This window comes from Calonectris borealis, chromosome Z, assembly GCF_964195595.1.
Source record: "Calonectris borealis chromosome Z, bCalBor7.hap1.2, whole genome shotgun sequence".
NCBI lineage: Eukaryota > Metazoa > Chordata > Aves > Procellariiformes > Procellariidae > Calonectris > Calonectris borealis.
Window position 1 is genome coordinate 7,431,884 of NC_134352.1, and position 15,313 is coordinate 7,447,196.

General features: G+C 40.9%; 1 protein-coding gene across 14 annotated transcripts in view; it reads left to right on the plus strand.

Moving 5' to 3' along the window:
* The window catches only part of SSBP2 (single stranded DNA binding protein 2), a 190,681-nt gene that overhangs the window by 14,882 nt on the left and 160,486 nt on the right, over positions 1-15,313 (plus strand). For 5 of the 14 annotated variants that reach the window (XM_075136974.1, XM_075136982.1, XM_075136984.1 and 2 more), the window contains exon 1: positions 7,816-9,200. The exons of 7 other annotated variants lie outside the window; for them this stretch is intronic. In XM_075136974.1, coding sequence (XP_074993075.1) covers positions 9,118-9,200 — 83 coding nt within the window. In that variant the 5' untranslated portion in view covers positions 7,816-9,117. Of the gene's footprint in view, positions 1-7,815; positions 9,201-15,313 lie in introns of those variants that run through there. 2 more of the 14 variants (XM_075136985.1, XM_075136978.1) reach the window with 2 other exon arrangements.

Consider the following 15,313-nt stretch of genomic DNA (forward strand, 5'->3'; position numbering starts at 1 on the left):
TATTCTGTATTTGTTATTTAGAGTTCAAGAATGTCACTGCTTGGGGTGGTTGGGATATGAGTATTTCCTAGTGGCAGAACTACCTTTTATCTTTTTTTTTAATGTCACACAGTTTGTAAAATTAAGTAGTTCAGCTGTCTCTTGGGCATTCATGTAAGTGATGTTCAACTACAGTGTCTGCTGGAGGTCAGCAGGCTTGTACTGGTATTCTCTTTCTTTTCTGGATTTCTGTTTCTCCAAGCAAGTGGAGATGTTAGTCTACAGAGCATCCTACCCTTCTGTTGGATGCTGCGTGGAAGTAGGTACTTGAGATGATTCTAAAAAATCCAAACCCTTTTGAGAGTCTTTAGTGTAGTATGACCCAAGGTGATGTACAAGTTTCAATTAAGAGATTACGAAATGGTAAGATTGTGTGATACGCTTTAGCAAGATCATTTCTTTTCATGCAGTTCCTCCAGCGTTTTAAGAATTTTCCATCCAAAACAAAGTAATGTGATACTGTTGTAGATTATTTGCTGGTTTAATTGTCCTAAAACGTCATAGTTGCTGTGCTGCTTTTATAGTTGATATGAGCCCATTCTGCTGGCTGCCTTTACTCTTCTGAGTGTGGAAGGCTGCTAAATATGGGTGTATCGTGCTTGCTTTTCAATACCCTGCGTGCTCACAAAAATGAAACAGCTGAATGACGTGACATGTGTGTACCTGCAAACCAAAACAAAGCTGGCTCATCTAGGTCTGGGTTTGCTCATTTGACTGCGTCACCTTAAGTTTGGAAAATAAATAAGAAATAAAGAATACAGCCTGGGTTTGGAAATCTTGTTGGCTAAGAGGTTAGTTTAAAATATCTATAGCCTTTCAGTTCCTGCCGTAGGTGTTAGCAGCGTTCTAGAGGAGCGTCCCACTTGAGGGGAAGAGTTAACCTGGGCAGAAGGCTCCAGGAGCAATCATTTACTCGGTTTGGTCACTTACCTTTCTCTGAAGACCTTCAAGTGCCACAGGTCATCCTTCAGGGCAGGAGTGCTGTATGTATTACAGAACTGTTGTGGTAACCGTTTCAGATTGATGCCGGGGGCAGGAACTGTGTGTTTCGGTGGTGCAGGGAGCGGGGAATGGCTGTTCTCTTCCCACCAGGACTTCACGCTTGGGTTTGCATCTCTGTTCCCCCGCCCCACGCCTCCTTCCAGTACTGTATGTTGGTAGGGGTGAGTCACCTCTTTTATTATGTTTTGAATACTTTCCTCCCAAATGTAGTTTATTTTCTGCAGGGAAGGGAAAGAATTTATGCTGTCCTGGTTGCTTATTTTTATCAGAGCTCTGCTAACAACTTCCAGCTGAGGGAGTTCTTGATATTTTTAGCCTGAGATAGTTAGCTATTTGAGCCTCTTTGCATGTTTTCCCCCCGATATATATTAACGGGGGGGAGGGAAATGGTTCTTGTCAGTTAATATATTCATGAGCATGCTTGCCAAATTGCTTGCACTTATTCCGAGGAATCTGAACACTTCAGAATTGGGGGGAAGTTTGAGTTCTGGTCTGAAGTATTTGAATCAGCCTCATTACTCCATTCTCTGACTGATGCTGCTGTAGCTATGTTCTCACTGAATCCTCCTCTTAATAGAGGTTGTGTTTAGTATTAAAAACATATATAATTGATATTCTGCTTTAAAACACTCAGAAGTAAATAAACTAAAGCAGAGAATCGTAAAATGGGAACTTGCGCTATGAAATATAAATTCTCTGAAATTCTCTTTGTTCCTCTTTTTTCCAAGTATCTTTAAGCAGCAGAATCCTCTGTCTTATTGCTAATGTTTTATTGATTGCCTGGCTTACAGTTTGATGAAGTTCTTTAATATTCCAAATACTGAAGTTGCTGGCACATCTTGTATACACAGCATTTTCAAGTTTCTGAATAACCTTACCCTTCCATGAAATTTACATAAATGTTACTTTGAAAGAAAATACTGTAAGTACTTCATATCAGGCTTTGGCCTTTAAGAACCACCTTAACCTGTTTAACCATAATTTCACAGATCCTACTATCATCAGTTCTTTTCCCTTTTCCTAACAAAGTTTCAGATTAAAGATGAAAAGCTATCTTGGTTTTTTGGCAAGGCTGTTCATGTGTGTTGAAAACAATAATCCGTTTGAATAGTAATTCTGTTCAGGTCATGGGACTGATACCTTATTTAGGCAAATGATTCCTCCAAATTTATTTGAGAATATTTTTATTGTTGTTAAACTTACTGGTTATACATGTATTTGCCTCAGTGAAATGTAGTGATTCCAGCAAATACTCCAGAGGTATCTCTGTGGGACTGGGGAGGTAGGGGTGAGAGGGGAGATGGTGGAAATCATGCTCAGTTTAAAATGAGAATTAAATGGCATTTGCTGTTGGGTATAAATTGTCCCTACTACCTTTTTCTTGTTATCCCCTCCAAGATGTTTATTTATATATGGCAATATATTACATTGCTCTACTCCTATGCACTTAGCTATGCGATGCAGTTCTGCAGAGTGGGGAGATGACTTTGTGCCATCTATGCAGAGTCTTTGTCTTGGGTCCTCTGGTTGCCAGTCTGGTCTGTGGCATAAGTTAGAGCAGCTTGAAGGCTGCCAACAACCACCAGGATATATCCTATTAATTGGGACCAGCTGGATACAAGTATGAATTGGCAAGTCTACAGCAGCTCTATGCAACCCGTTACAGCAGCTCTTCACCACCCAACTATTCCTTTAGGGACCTTGAACCTTCCAGTAGTCATTTGCAAAGCTGAAGCCTTAAATCTGGCACCTAAAATAGTGGTGGGGTTTTTTCTTTTTTGGGGGGATTTTTGGGTTTTGTTTTGGTTTGTTTTTTTGTTTAATATTTGTTTAATCCTAACTCCTCTGCTCCTCCCCGAGATTGGTCAGTCACCACTCCCTACTTAGACATAAATCTCTGTTTCAGGATCCAATTTAATACATATGCACCAGTTGGATTTTTTTTCCCAAAGCACTTAGAAAAATGTTTGTGTCTATACTTATTAAGCACTGTGGAGATTTTTTTCTTGATAAGCGTAACCTTTTTGTAAACTTGCCAATCTCAAGCTGTAAGCTGTGGGGCCTTTTAAAGGCAGAGGTTCCGTGTTGTACCCCTAGGTATGAACTGCTTTTTGTGCCTTTTTGCACGGAGAGTCTCTATGCACCTTTTAAAATGGTAATTTTAGGTAAGCTGCCGTTGCTTTGCACTGTCAGTCTCTGTGCTCCAAGGTGAGTGACGCTGCTGAGAAGCTGTAGAGCAACACTACCACCTGAAGTGTGTTGTCTGGTCTATGTTGGGGCTTCTCGGTTGGACTGCCAGATTAACTCAATACTAATCTTGAGCTTCTTAACACTTAGAGTGAGAACAGTCAAAATTTCATTACTTTTAATTCTTTTGTAACAGGCTAATATAATTACACTGTTGGCATCGTGTTTGGGAATTTCTTGACTTTTTCTCTTTGGAAATCCAGTCCTAATAAGGTTTTTTTAATTTTGCTGATTGAATTGCCTGTGGAACTTCTTTTAAACTGCTGTTTGAGTTGCAGGGACCCTAAATAAACTGAGCAGCTGACTCCTTTTTTTTGCCATTTCTACAACCAGTTTTTCCAATGGTCCTTCTCGAACATAAAAAGCACTAAGAGTAAAATACTTGGAGGAAAGGAAGATGTTAGAGAGAAGCTGCGCCGGTGACTTCAACTCAGTGGACAAAAGGTTTCATAGGCTTGTTTCACGCTTATATTTGAAATCTCCTGTTCTAATAATGACCAGGCCAAATCTTGCTTTGCTTATGACATCTGACAAGATCACAGACCATGTGATTTCGTTTATTGTATTCATGGCAGCCCTGGGGAGTGAAATAACTAGAGCAGGAATGAAGCTGTGCTTTCCTGCTCAACACAGCAGAGCTCTATAGCAACTTGGCCACTAGGAAAAACAGCAGAGATTTTAAATAGATAAATAGATTGTTTTGTCTCTGTGTGCATGTATTTATGTGGAATGCACAGTGGCTCGCAAGCATCAGCCTAACCCATTAGCCCCTGTAGAATAAATGGGAGATAATCACCCATCCTGATACCAGGTAGGTCAAGCTGAACTGGAGTTTGGGGAACTAGAGTGCTTTGTAAAACCAGTCGTTACCAACGTTACCAATTTACTCCTGATGTTGTAAAGTTAGCACCTGCCCAGAGAAGAGTTTCTATGCATTGTTCACCTTGAACGAAGCATAAAAAGCACTTTAGGGGGCTAATCTTCCCTTCTTGTCTGCAAATGTGAGAGAATGCATGTGAAAGAGAAAAGCAACAGCGTGAAGAGCTGCCAGTTGGCTCTGAAAAGTTGTTTGTGGAATTAACACACAAATACTTGGAATAGAAGCATCAGGGGAACCCGTTCTCTGTTTAGGGTAGTGTACTGAATGCTTAAGTTTGAGATTGAAGTCACAAACACTAATTTGAGAGTTCAGTGATAGAATTTTTTTGGTTGGTTAGTGGTGTGGTTTTTTGTTTGGTTGGTTTTTGAGGTTTTGGGGTTTTTTTGTGTTAGCTTGATTTGAGGATGATACCACTTCAGCATGTTATCATCCATGTTATGTTCAAATCCACATAACTTTTATAGGTCATCTAGGCATTTGATGCATCATGTATTAAACACAGCAAACTTGAACAATGCAGATAGATCAAGTATAACAGAGATTAGTAACTTTCTGAAACAAAAATCACGGAAATACTTTCTTAACATTTTGGGGGGGAAGAATTGACACATCTTGAAATGGGAAGTGGTAACATTATCTTGTTTTTTCTACTGTTTCAAAGAAAGTTCTTTTACAGACTTCTGAGTGCATAAAAATCCTTAAAAGTTTCCAACAACAGGAAAGATCATTCTGGTCTGAGGTGAATGATGAGAAATTTCCACCTCTAGGCAACCTTTACTCTTGCATTCTCTTGTAATTATTTCAGTAAAGTTGTCCAAGGATGAATATAAAAAGAAATCATTGTTACCTCTTGTATTTTGCTCTACTATTTCAATGGTTTAATGAAATTGTCACTGTAGAGGTGTGATCAAACTCATAAAAGGGTAGCAAATGTTCCCTGCCTCTTGAATTTGATGTGAGATTTTCACGAACAAGCAATGGCTTATGTTTCTTAAAGTCAATAGGTAAGATTACTAAAAGAGAGAGAGAGGTACTGAGAAAGCCGTTTTCTCTGTTTTAGTAAGTGGTCCTCCCAATTAGATGATTTTTTTGCATACTTAGATTTTTAAGTGTTGCGTTGAAAATGAAACAAATGAAGTCTAAGGTTTGGTTTCCTGAGGAATACTTGCAGCTGTTGTGCTGACCAAAACAGCGTTCTCACATCGTCATAAGAAAACGTCCAGCTTGTCTAAAAGCTGTAACAGGGCATAAGCACACGTGGGACGGGGGATAAGCCCCAGGGCTGCCAGACTACAAACACCAAGCCACCTGCAGCCGTGGAGGAGAAAGCTTCATGGACAGGGCATGAGGAGCAGGTCCTCTGGCTTTTGTAGCGCTCAGCACAGGAGTGCATAAATGATAAGAAGGGGAGCAAAATACAGCAAAAATACCAGAAGGTCTTGTGTGTAATTCGCGCGATTGCAAAACACAGAAACCCCCCTTTTCCAAAAAAAGGGACCCTACACCCCGTGCTCGTGAAGCAGCTTGTCCCTGATGTCCCCAGCAGGTCTGGACAGGAGATGAAGCACGAGCTGGCCTATGAGTTCCCCTTCTTCTCTTTTGGGGGAGCTAGGTCTCAATAACTTGAGCTTGGGCAGGACTTAAGGATAAATGGAGCATGACTGCTTGGATTTGGGGGATGCAGTCTGGAAGAACTGGCTGTATGCTACGTGTTTTACTGTGAGCAGCCCCCGCCCGAGATGCTGTCCTGGGACTGATCTTTAGGAATAAGGATAGGAATCGCCCATCTTTAGGATTTGCTTTCCATGGAGCTGAAGTGGTCCCTCATACCTCTGGGTGAGCAGCTGGGCTGTACCATGCACCAGTTCACTAGTGTGGGACAAATTGTACCCCTCCTTCAAAAGTAGAACACAGGATAGATGTGCTCCTGGGGATAACAGCCAGGATTATCCTCCTGTGCACCAGCAGGTCTTTACCGTCCGTGTATGGAGGCGGGGGTTGTGTGGTATAGGCTTTGTGAGGAGAACCTTTTTTTCCTTCGTTGGCCATTACAGATCTGGTTGGTAAATCATTTTTTCTGATTGTAAGGAGGTCTTGGTAAAAGGCCTAGTGGAAGGTAAATGCTCAGAAATAGAAGGTGAAAGTCTTTGCTTACCATCAAATCCCAGTACTCCCATGGGACTTAAATCCAATCTAATGGCTGATGCCAGTAACAAGCTACTTTGGAAAAAAATCTTTTATTAAGAATGATCTTTCTGTTCTGTGGCTCTTGCATCTGCAGGGAAAGTTAGGGAAATTGCAGGGTTCCCATTAGAAATATTTTATAAAGATAGGCTCCATGGGTCCACAGACTTCTTTTACTTTCACCCTAGCAAGACTTGCATATCTCCAACCACTCCTTTTTTCCCCCATTTCCACATGTCTGGGGATGAAGAGAGACTGCATGGTCTCACAAAAAACACTGTAGAGATTAACATGTTTCCAAGTGCATCTCTGCTTCTGTTGCAGTTTCTTGATTGATGCAATTACAGGCTTACCTACTTCTTGTTGTCCCTTACGCTGTTTTCAAGGGCATTATCGTTTTAGGTCTTGGGCTTCTGTCATTTTCTTTGGGGCAGAAGACAGCTGAGTCCCTGGGTTTTATGTTGCAGTCCCTTTACCTTTTACTGTGATTATCACAGCAAGGCTGGGGCTCTCTTGGAGAGAGAGCAGTGAGGAGCCATTGAGTAGCCATCTTCTAAAAAACAAGAACATTATTTAGGTCAGAAGCACTGGAAGGGAACACATTACAAGATAATGAGCGGTTTTTAACTACGCTGATCTTGCGTAGTTAAGATCTTGAGTTTCACATTGGACTTGACAGATCTTTATCTCCGGTTTGCTTGTTTAGTTGTTATTCCCATATATGCATCTTTTCCCCACATATGATAGTTGTTTTATAGTTTCAGGACATCTTCAAAGCTAATCAGTGCTGCGTACCTCCAGGGACCAATCTTCAAAGGACTGGATAGCTGCATAAACAGTGCTTAAAAGTTGTATTCATCATCCTGAAGGGTGTTGAAGGCCTTTCTAGTGACTCCAAATTTCATGTGGAATTGGCTTGTTGACCAAGCAATAGAAAGATTACATCACCAGTATAGGTATGATCGTCTATGAATATGCCTGTGTGCTCTGCCTACCTACGTCTGCTCTATTAGCACTTAATTTGCCCCTGTAGAAGGAGACCAGAAAATGTCGGCAGAGGATGTTGAAGTTCCTTGCACCCCAGTGTTGTCACAACGTTAGTGCCGTGTTCTTTCCTGCTGCTGTAACCACCGTATCTGCTCTTCAGGCTCCCACCTGGTACCTCCATCCATGTCCAGCTTAGGCTGTCCGGCCCAAGGATCTTAAATGCTGCATAATGTCGTGTGTCATCCTGTGGTTATTTCTCAGTGTCTGTAGTTTCCTTATGTTTTCTTTTGCCTGAATGTACATGGGTGTTGTCTCCTATGTTTGCTCTGTTCTCCTTTTTCTCACATATCTTATAAAGCAATGATTAGTCTCTCTTTTATTCAAATTATGTAGTTGTTCCTTTGTCAACTTTCCCGTGAACTTCATATGGGCAAGAACTCGTTTTTTTCTGTTTATGTTTTTGTGTTAAGTGAAATGGCACATAGAAGGCATAATTCAGGTCTGAAAAGGACATTTTATTATTTAAGACAGGCATTTTTCACATGTACAAAGAGCAGCCTTGATTGTGATTTATATTTTCTAATTGACTTAAAATAGACGAGTAATTTTGAGCTGCATGAATTAATTTTACACTGTGAGCCTTTGTTTTTGTATTTTATTTCCCCCTGGTGCAGTGTCTCTTTCCTGAATGAATCCAGACTGCTGGGAACAAGGAGCTAAGAAGCCCTGCTGCGTTCTTCCTGATATCTGGGTTGGGTTTTTTTTTCGCACGTGGTCTTACTCGCAGTTGGTTGTTGTTCTCCGACAGAACATGCTTTCAGAGATGGGCAACACGAGTGATATGTGTAGCACCACTGATAATTCGGTTTGATGTTCCACCAATTTGCTTAGGTCACATCAGATCTCCTAGTGTTCAGAAAGCATGTCTTCTGTAAGGAAAATTCTGAGTTTAAGCAAAAAAATGCCGCAAGTGTAAGCACTGTTACAAAGCTGTGGTTGATTACTCATTCACTGAGTTGGAGAAGAATCCAAAGGAAGGGAGGTACAAACAGCAGACTTGAAAACTTAGGAAAGTGTTGTTCCTTGTGTCTTGCCATTAAGGAACTTTTCTTGCATTTTGCTAGGCTGTAAGTATTTGCTTTAAATTTAATGCCGTTCTTATGCTATAGTAAAAGCAAGCCAATGCAGTGCCAGGAGGAGTCACAGAATGCCTTACACATACTAAAACTAATAACTGATGTTAATACTAAAAATATATAGAACATCAGCTACTCTGAAAGTGAAGACTGAGACTCACTTAACATACGGTACTATTTCTGAAGTCTATGTTTAAAACCTAGAGTGGCAAAATACACAGTTTTCCTAAAATGTTCATTCCCTGTTGAGCAAGCAAGAGATCCTAGGCAGCCTCGGCTGAGATGATCTCGTTAAAAAGAGTACTTCTAAGACTCTCCAACCTGTATGTGATCGGAGAAGTCGGAGAGCCGTCGTGCAGGCTTTTCAGCATCCAGCGTTATCTGCATGGGAGCACCCTGCCACTGAGCTGCTGGCTCTGGAGATTATTTGTGTCAAGGGCAAGCTATCCAGAGAAGCAGGAAAGACTTCTCGGGCAGCGTGGAGGAAAACAAGAGCTGGTCATAGTCCAGTGTCGGAGCAGTGAAGATGTATTGGAGTTCTATAAATATCATGGGCACCAACCTGGCATCTTAGCTGCCCACCTGAAATAGCACGTGCGGATCACAGAGCTGGGGAGTGGGATTTTCAGAAGAATTTAGCATATGGACAAGCTGCTGCCAGGAATTTGGTATGAAAATTTGCCTTCAGCCCGGCTGGGTAGTACCTCCTGTGCTCACAAAACCAGGTAGTTAGGTGCCCAAGGGGAAAAACTAAATTTATCCAATAGTTGTATGACAGCTCCTTTATTGTGCCTAAGCATGATTCTAGTTTCGCTTTCAGTGGCATTGTAACCAATTCACATAAATTTTGGGAAATCCACTGCATATTACTGAATTCTGAGGTAAATGATAGGCTATGCTATTTGGTTGTGTTTTTATATCACAAAACGTGTATCACTGTTCAGTTCTGTGTAAGTAGGGTTTACTTCTTAATGCAGCAGTTAAAATACTGCAGACTCTTGTTGTGGAAGTAAAGGCCAGTCCAGTCATGCTTTATAGTAAGGGTACATTTATAAATTGTTTATAGAGGGCTAATAAATAATTAATGTCTGTTATTAAATAGGTTACAGGCATGAAGAGTGTGTATTATATATGGCAGTAAGCACACTAGTAGAAGGTGTTAAAGACAGTGTTTTGTCTAACCACTGCACTAAAATCCATAACAAACGACCCTTTGTTAAAATGTATATTAAACATTCAATTTACTTAATACAGATTTATAAATACTTTAATACTAAATATAATCCCAGGACTTGACTTCAGCCCTCTAGTAAAATCCTGGTGAGGAGGGAGTGAAGCAGGCTTGGTTTTTTGAGGTGACAGTGAAATCCAGAGCTGTGAATGCCTGCTGCCGTGCTGACAAGCTGTTTTCTTGTAACGTACTAATAAAAGGAAATTTTAAATATGTTTTCTAAATACACATAGGACCAAGTCGAACATCAGTAATTTGGAAGATAAAGTAGGGTATTATAACTTGAGTGCAAGATTTAAAGTCAAATCTCATTTTGCGTCAGGTTGAGAGTAAAAAATTGTATTCCTGACAAAAATTAATTTTTATATTTAAACAGGCAGTTATGTTTTGTTTTATTTTTGGTTCTAATGCAACCAGCTGCTGATGCAAATGCAAATCTTGCATTTAATGCAGATTTGTGTATATGTGTGCTCTTTCTTGTGAGATCTGTTTCTAATTTTTCCTTTTCTTTCAAGGAGGGAGGCTTTTGCAGGTACATTTCACATCATACTAAATTAATATGCCAAAGATACATGAAGCTTTTTCTTCTGGTGCCCCCTCCCAATCCTTTTTTCTTTAATGGTAACTGATTGTGTTCATTCATTTCAAGCATAGTCCATCCTTTTCTCTGTTTCAGTCTGTCTCTGCTAAGCATGAGACAGGTCTGAAGGATATTCAGCCCTTAGACTTTTGGGAAGCCCTTTTCCGGTGTGTGTTCAGGATGAGGTTCCCAGCAGCTGTTCAGTGGAAGAGGAGATTTGAGCCTCTTCTCTGATGTCTCCTCTCTTCTTAAGTTGACTTTTCTTGTTGTTGGAACGGCTCTATAGGGAAAATTCATGTACGATGGAAGGTAGGACTCAACTCTGACTCTTTGGCTCTGGTGTGGAGGAGCAGGATACTGAACAAGCTGTATGTCTAGGTAAGAGGGAAGATGGTGCAAATGCATTCTTTGGAAACAGTTTATAAAATCATTGAAATGTTGGTTAGAGGGGGCCCCTGGAGGTCACAGAAGTAGTCCAGAAGTTTTGCTTGAAGTGGGTCCATCATGAACAGTAGATCGGGTCAGTATCTAGCTGGTCTTGAAAACCTCCAATAATGGAGGTTCCCCAACCTCTACAGATAAACCGTTCCCAGTGCTCTCTGTTTTGCCTATGTGTATGTTATATCACTGGAAGAAAACCAGGTGGCATACAGCTAACTCACTCCAGAGATAAACTGGGCAGAGATTTTCAGAGTGGACGTCTTTTGTGTCGGTCATCTGTGTTCAATCCCAAGTATTTGTGGTTTATACAGCCTTTCTTTTCCATGTATAGAACATGAAACAGGGAAGCAGAAATCGATTTATTTATGTAAGCTGGTAAAAGGAAGTAGTAGTTTGGTAGAAAGAGTAAAAGAATCTCACTAGCTTTTTTTCATCAGCTGATACTTGAAGCAACTGGTACAATATCTTTGGAGGAGTCTTAAAGCTTCCCCCTGCACCTTTCCCACCCCTGGTAGTTCTAACATTTCATCACAACTTAGTAGAGGTAACGCTAGTAGACTGAAGAAGACACAATCATAAAAAAAATCAGTCTCTTTTCCCTTGCTTCTGCAGGTAGGAGTCTTGTTTAGGGTAGGGTCCAGCACGGCAGGTCTCTTGCTCTCTGCTATTTGTAACTCTGATATGCTGAGCAGACTAATGCTTCTTACATCGGAATCTGCTCTTAAGAGTTTCCAGAGTAATTCAAGATTAATTTATTTTTTTCTGGTAACAAATGGAGAAAATTAAGAAAGGATGATGAAGGTAATAAACGAAGCATGGAATAGCAGCATAACTATTGCAATAGTGTGTGTGTAGCTTTGTGGCTTGAGATCAGATCTATTTAATACCATATAAATAACTCAAGTCAATTTCAAACAGTGTGTAAACAGCCTCTTAAATACAAATATTTGCTGAATATTAATATTCATATTTAACTGAGAAATAAAAAACATGTGAAAGTTGTGTAAGTCTTTTTAATCAACTTTTCTGTGTTCTCAAGCAGTTTGATCAGAATTCTTTAAAATGTCACTGGGAAGAAATTAAAAATGCTGCTCAGGCAGTAGTTTGAACCTGAGCAATAGGCAAAGTAGCGTTTATATTTAATAAAACATTTTTGAGTACATTTTGAAGGTTAATTTTTTCTTTTGCGCTATTATTGCAGAGGATGTTTAAGTAAAATACCTTATCACTGGTCATATTGTGGAAAATGTTTTCTGAAACTCTCCTTAGCAAAACTACCTCCGTGCCTAAAGTTCTTGCGTAGAGCTCACCAGTATTTCTAAATTGTAAACCTTTGAGTCCATTAAGACATCTTCTTTATCTTTTTCCTTTTGGTCACAAGCTGACAGTTTTAAGTACTTCTTTGCTGTGCTTGGTATGCCACTGATGGTAATGCCCAAGGGTATTAGTGATTTGAATTGTGCTCCCATAGCTGGGGTCAGGTGTGGACTCATTCAGCTATATTAATAGGTGTGTAGTGTTGGGGCGCATCAGCTTATTGAAGCATAAGCCTTGATGCTAACTTCTGGAAGCTTAAATAGTTTGGCTGCCAAGAATCCATCTGGTTTTCGTTTTTTCCTCCTTTTTCCTCTCTTCTTCTTTTTCCCCCTTCTTTTTCCTCCCCCCTTTTCCCCACCCTTCTTTTGTTGCCCGTCTTCTTTTTTCCTTCCGCCAGCCCCTGGTATCATAAAACCTGTCCGTGGGCTGTTGAAGTCTCCCATTTGAGTCTTCACTGTTCTGCTGCAGCAGTTGCATCTTGGCAACGTGACACTGACTTACATTCGGTATTTCCTGACTTGCCTGCCTATGAAGTTCCAAGGAAGTTAGCTTAAAAACTAAATCCGGTATGGATTGTAGTATTCTAGTAATACCTACTTACAAAACTGAGAAAACAGGCTTTTCTATTTGCCCCTGTGAGCCAAATGTAAGATTTTCTGAATTGAATATGTACTGTACGGAAACATATTCATAATTGGTAAGAGCAAAACAGCCAGTCTGAATTGCGTCCCGCACATGATAGAATTGCAGGCTTTTGGATGCTTTTGTCCTTTAAATTTTGATTTAGAAGTAAGAAGTGCTGAGCCAGAGATTGTATGAGAAGTGGTTTGCTGATTTTCCCTGTTTTAATTATAAAGAAATACAATAAAATATCAACTTTTCCACCAAACATTAGCTGTCAGTATGGAATCAAATACTTTTCATCCCTTTTGCCCAGTATCTGGTTTATTCCTTTCAAAGACCTTCAAGTAGAAGCAATCTGCAGAGTTAGCATTAAAATTTTCTAGACTGCTAGTCAAACATTTGGTAGTAAAGCTTCACAACAGCAAGATTTTATTGTTGCTGTTTTTTTTTTTTGTGGTTGTTTTTTGGTTGGTTTTTTTTTTGTGGAACAACTCTTTGTTAGCCAGATTTTCAAATATCTTCCTTCTGTTGATGAAATTCTTTCTGTTCGGAAAGTATTCTCGCTATAAAAAATCGTGGGAGGATATTGAAACTAATATTTTTTTATGACTTGCATTTCAAAAGAAATTATTTTCACTAACTTCCAGCTTGGAGTCTAAGCAAATTATCTGTAAAGTTGTAAAATATGTATATTTGGGTAGTAGGCTGTCCCCTGAGCAGTTTGAGAGAGGACTCGAAGCTCACCAAACTTGTCATGCATGAACCGTAGCTGGCGGCTGGGTGCTTCAGCTTATCTGGAGTTGTAGCTGAGTGGAAATGTTGACTAAGCTGGGGGTCTTGGCTAATCCTTCTTGGCCGTCATCCAGTTTGGGGAGCAGCGAGAGAATACCTCCAGCTGTCTGCTCAGCATGTCTCTTATCGGCCAAGGGGAGAAGTAGCAGGCAAATGCTCAAAGCCTTCTAGCAGGTTAGCCAGATGTGTGAGAATTCAGCAGACAGGTACGACGGGGCTGGCAGTCATACGGCAGTTGGTAGGTGTGATGAGACCAAATTGTGTGCAATTGGCCTGTGGGTGAAAATTGCAGTGATCTGAGGAGGAATACTGTGCATGAATTTTTGCAGGATCAATGTATGCGTGCTGAGAATTTCTGTACATACACTTACACCTGTACATATAAAGACTATCTTCTGGTTGGGGTAGTTGCTGTTGTTCTGTTTTTCTTTTTTAGAGAATTGCCTTGAGTTCTTCCACCTCAGTCCCCTGTGCAGAACTTCTGGCCCAACATGAGTAGCAATCTCAAAGGAGTGATTATTCCCAGGGACCAGTTTTGGAAGGGAAACTTTATGGTTCAGGCAGGTGCTTAGTTGTCATCTACGGGACCCCAGAGTTTAGAACGGTGAATCTAACAGCATACCCTTGAAAACTGCTTTTCCTGGTGGCCTCAGCTGTCCGATGTTGCTTGAGCCTGCGCCATTGAGTGCACTGTTAAGCAGGCAAGCAGCATTCGTGACCTCTGCAGAGAAACTGGCTCAGAAGGAATGAAGGAACTGCGTAAAAGTGCATGTCAGAGTTGACGACGTGTCATCTGCAGCTTTGGAATCGCAAAGCGTTCAAAGGCAATGACCCAGCCCCCAAAATAAATACAGGAAAGCCATTCTGAACTGGGGAAGGAGGGGTATAGGCTTCAGAAACAGCTTATTTTTTTTCCCCCTCATACCTGCGTTGTCAAGGGGTTCATGAGTACAGGGTTCAGCTTTTGCGGAGCAGCGTCACTGGAGGAGTAATGAAGGTACTTCTGACTCCATGCTGAGATCCAGATGGACACCTCCTGGTACCAGCAGGTTGGTCACAGCCTCTGCCGACGCTGTGGCCGTGCTGAGCACCAAAAGGGGCCTCACGGCTGCCATGGACAGGGCACCGCAACGTGGCCAGGACAGACACTGGATGTCTCTCTTGACGGAGGTCAGGATGATTTACGCTGAGGTCAGGGTCTGTCTTCCCCATTTCTAGCAGCGCCGGTTCTTCAATCAGAGAAGGGATTTGGATTTTACTGAAGTAGAATTTATGTGATCTGTTCTTGAGAAATGGAGCCAATGTCTGGCTCGTCTGGTCCAAAAAAGTGAAACTTTGTGGTGGTAAGGATTATTTCTGAGAGGCGTGTTAATCCCTGGGCCCTTTCTTCTTTTTGAAAGGCATGTGCTAGGCTTTCTTAAGTTCTTCCAAGTTGAGAAAATATTTTGGCTCATTTCTTAGCACTCTTGAGGCAACGTGCTCCAGCCCTCTCCCCTGTAGTACAGCTGTCTTACTAAGCTGTTCTTTAATCTGTTGTTTCCTCCTGCTGTGTGTATTCTGTTGTATTTAAGTATGAATGCTTTCTTCTGCTGTTTTGTGGAGGTAGAAACAAAGCATGTACTGAGACTTCAGACTTTCCTACCGTCTCTTTGCTTTGCACGCTTCTTGTGTTGAATAGTGGAACTCCCGTTCTTTGGTGGTTTGTTCTTGCTGCCTTATTAATGTCCTTGCTCATTGAAACTCATTTGGCACTTCAGCCTTTCTGCATTTGTCAGACAACCTGCATGGTTGTCTTGTTCCTTAGTACTGCCTTTACTTTCTTTTTTGTTGTTGCACCTTTTTCTTCGATCAGT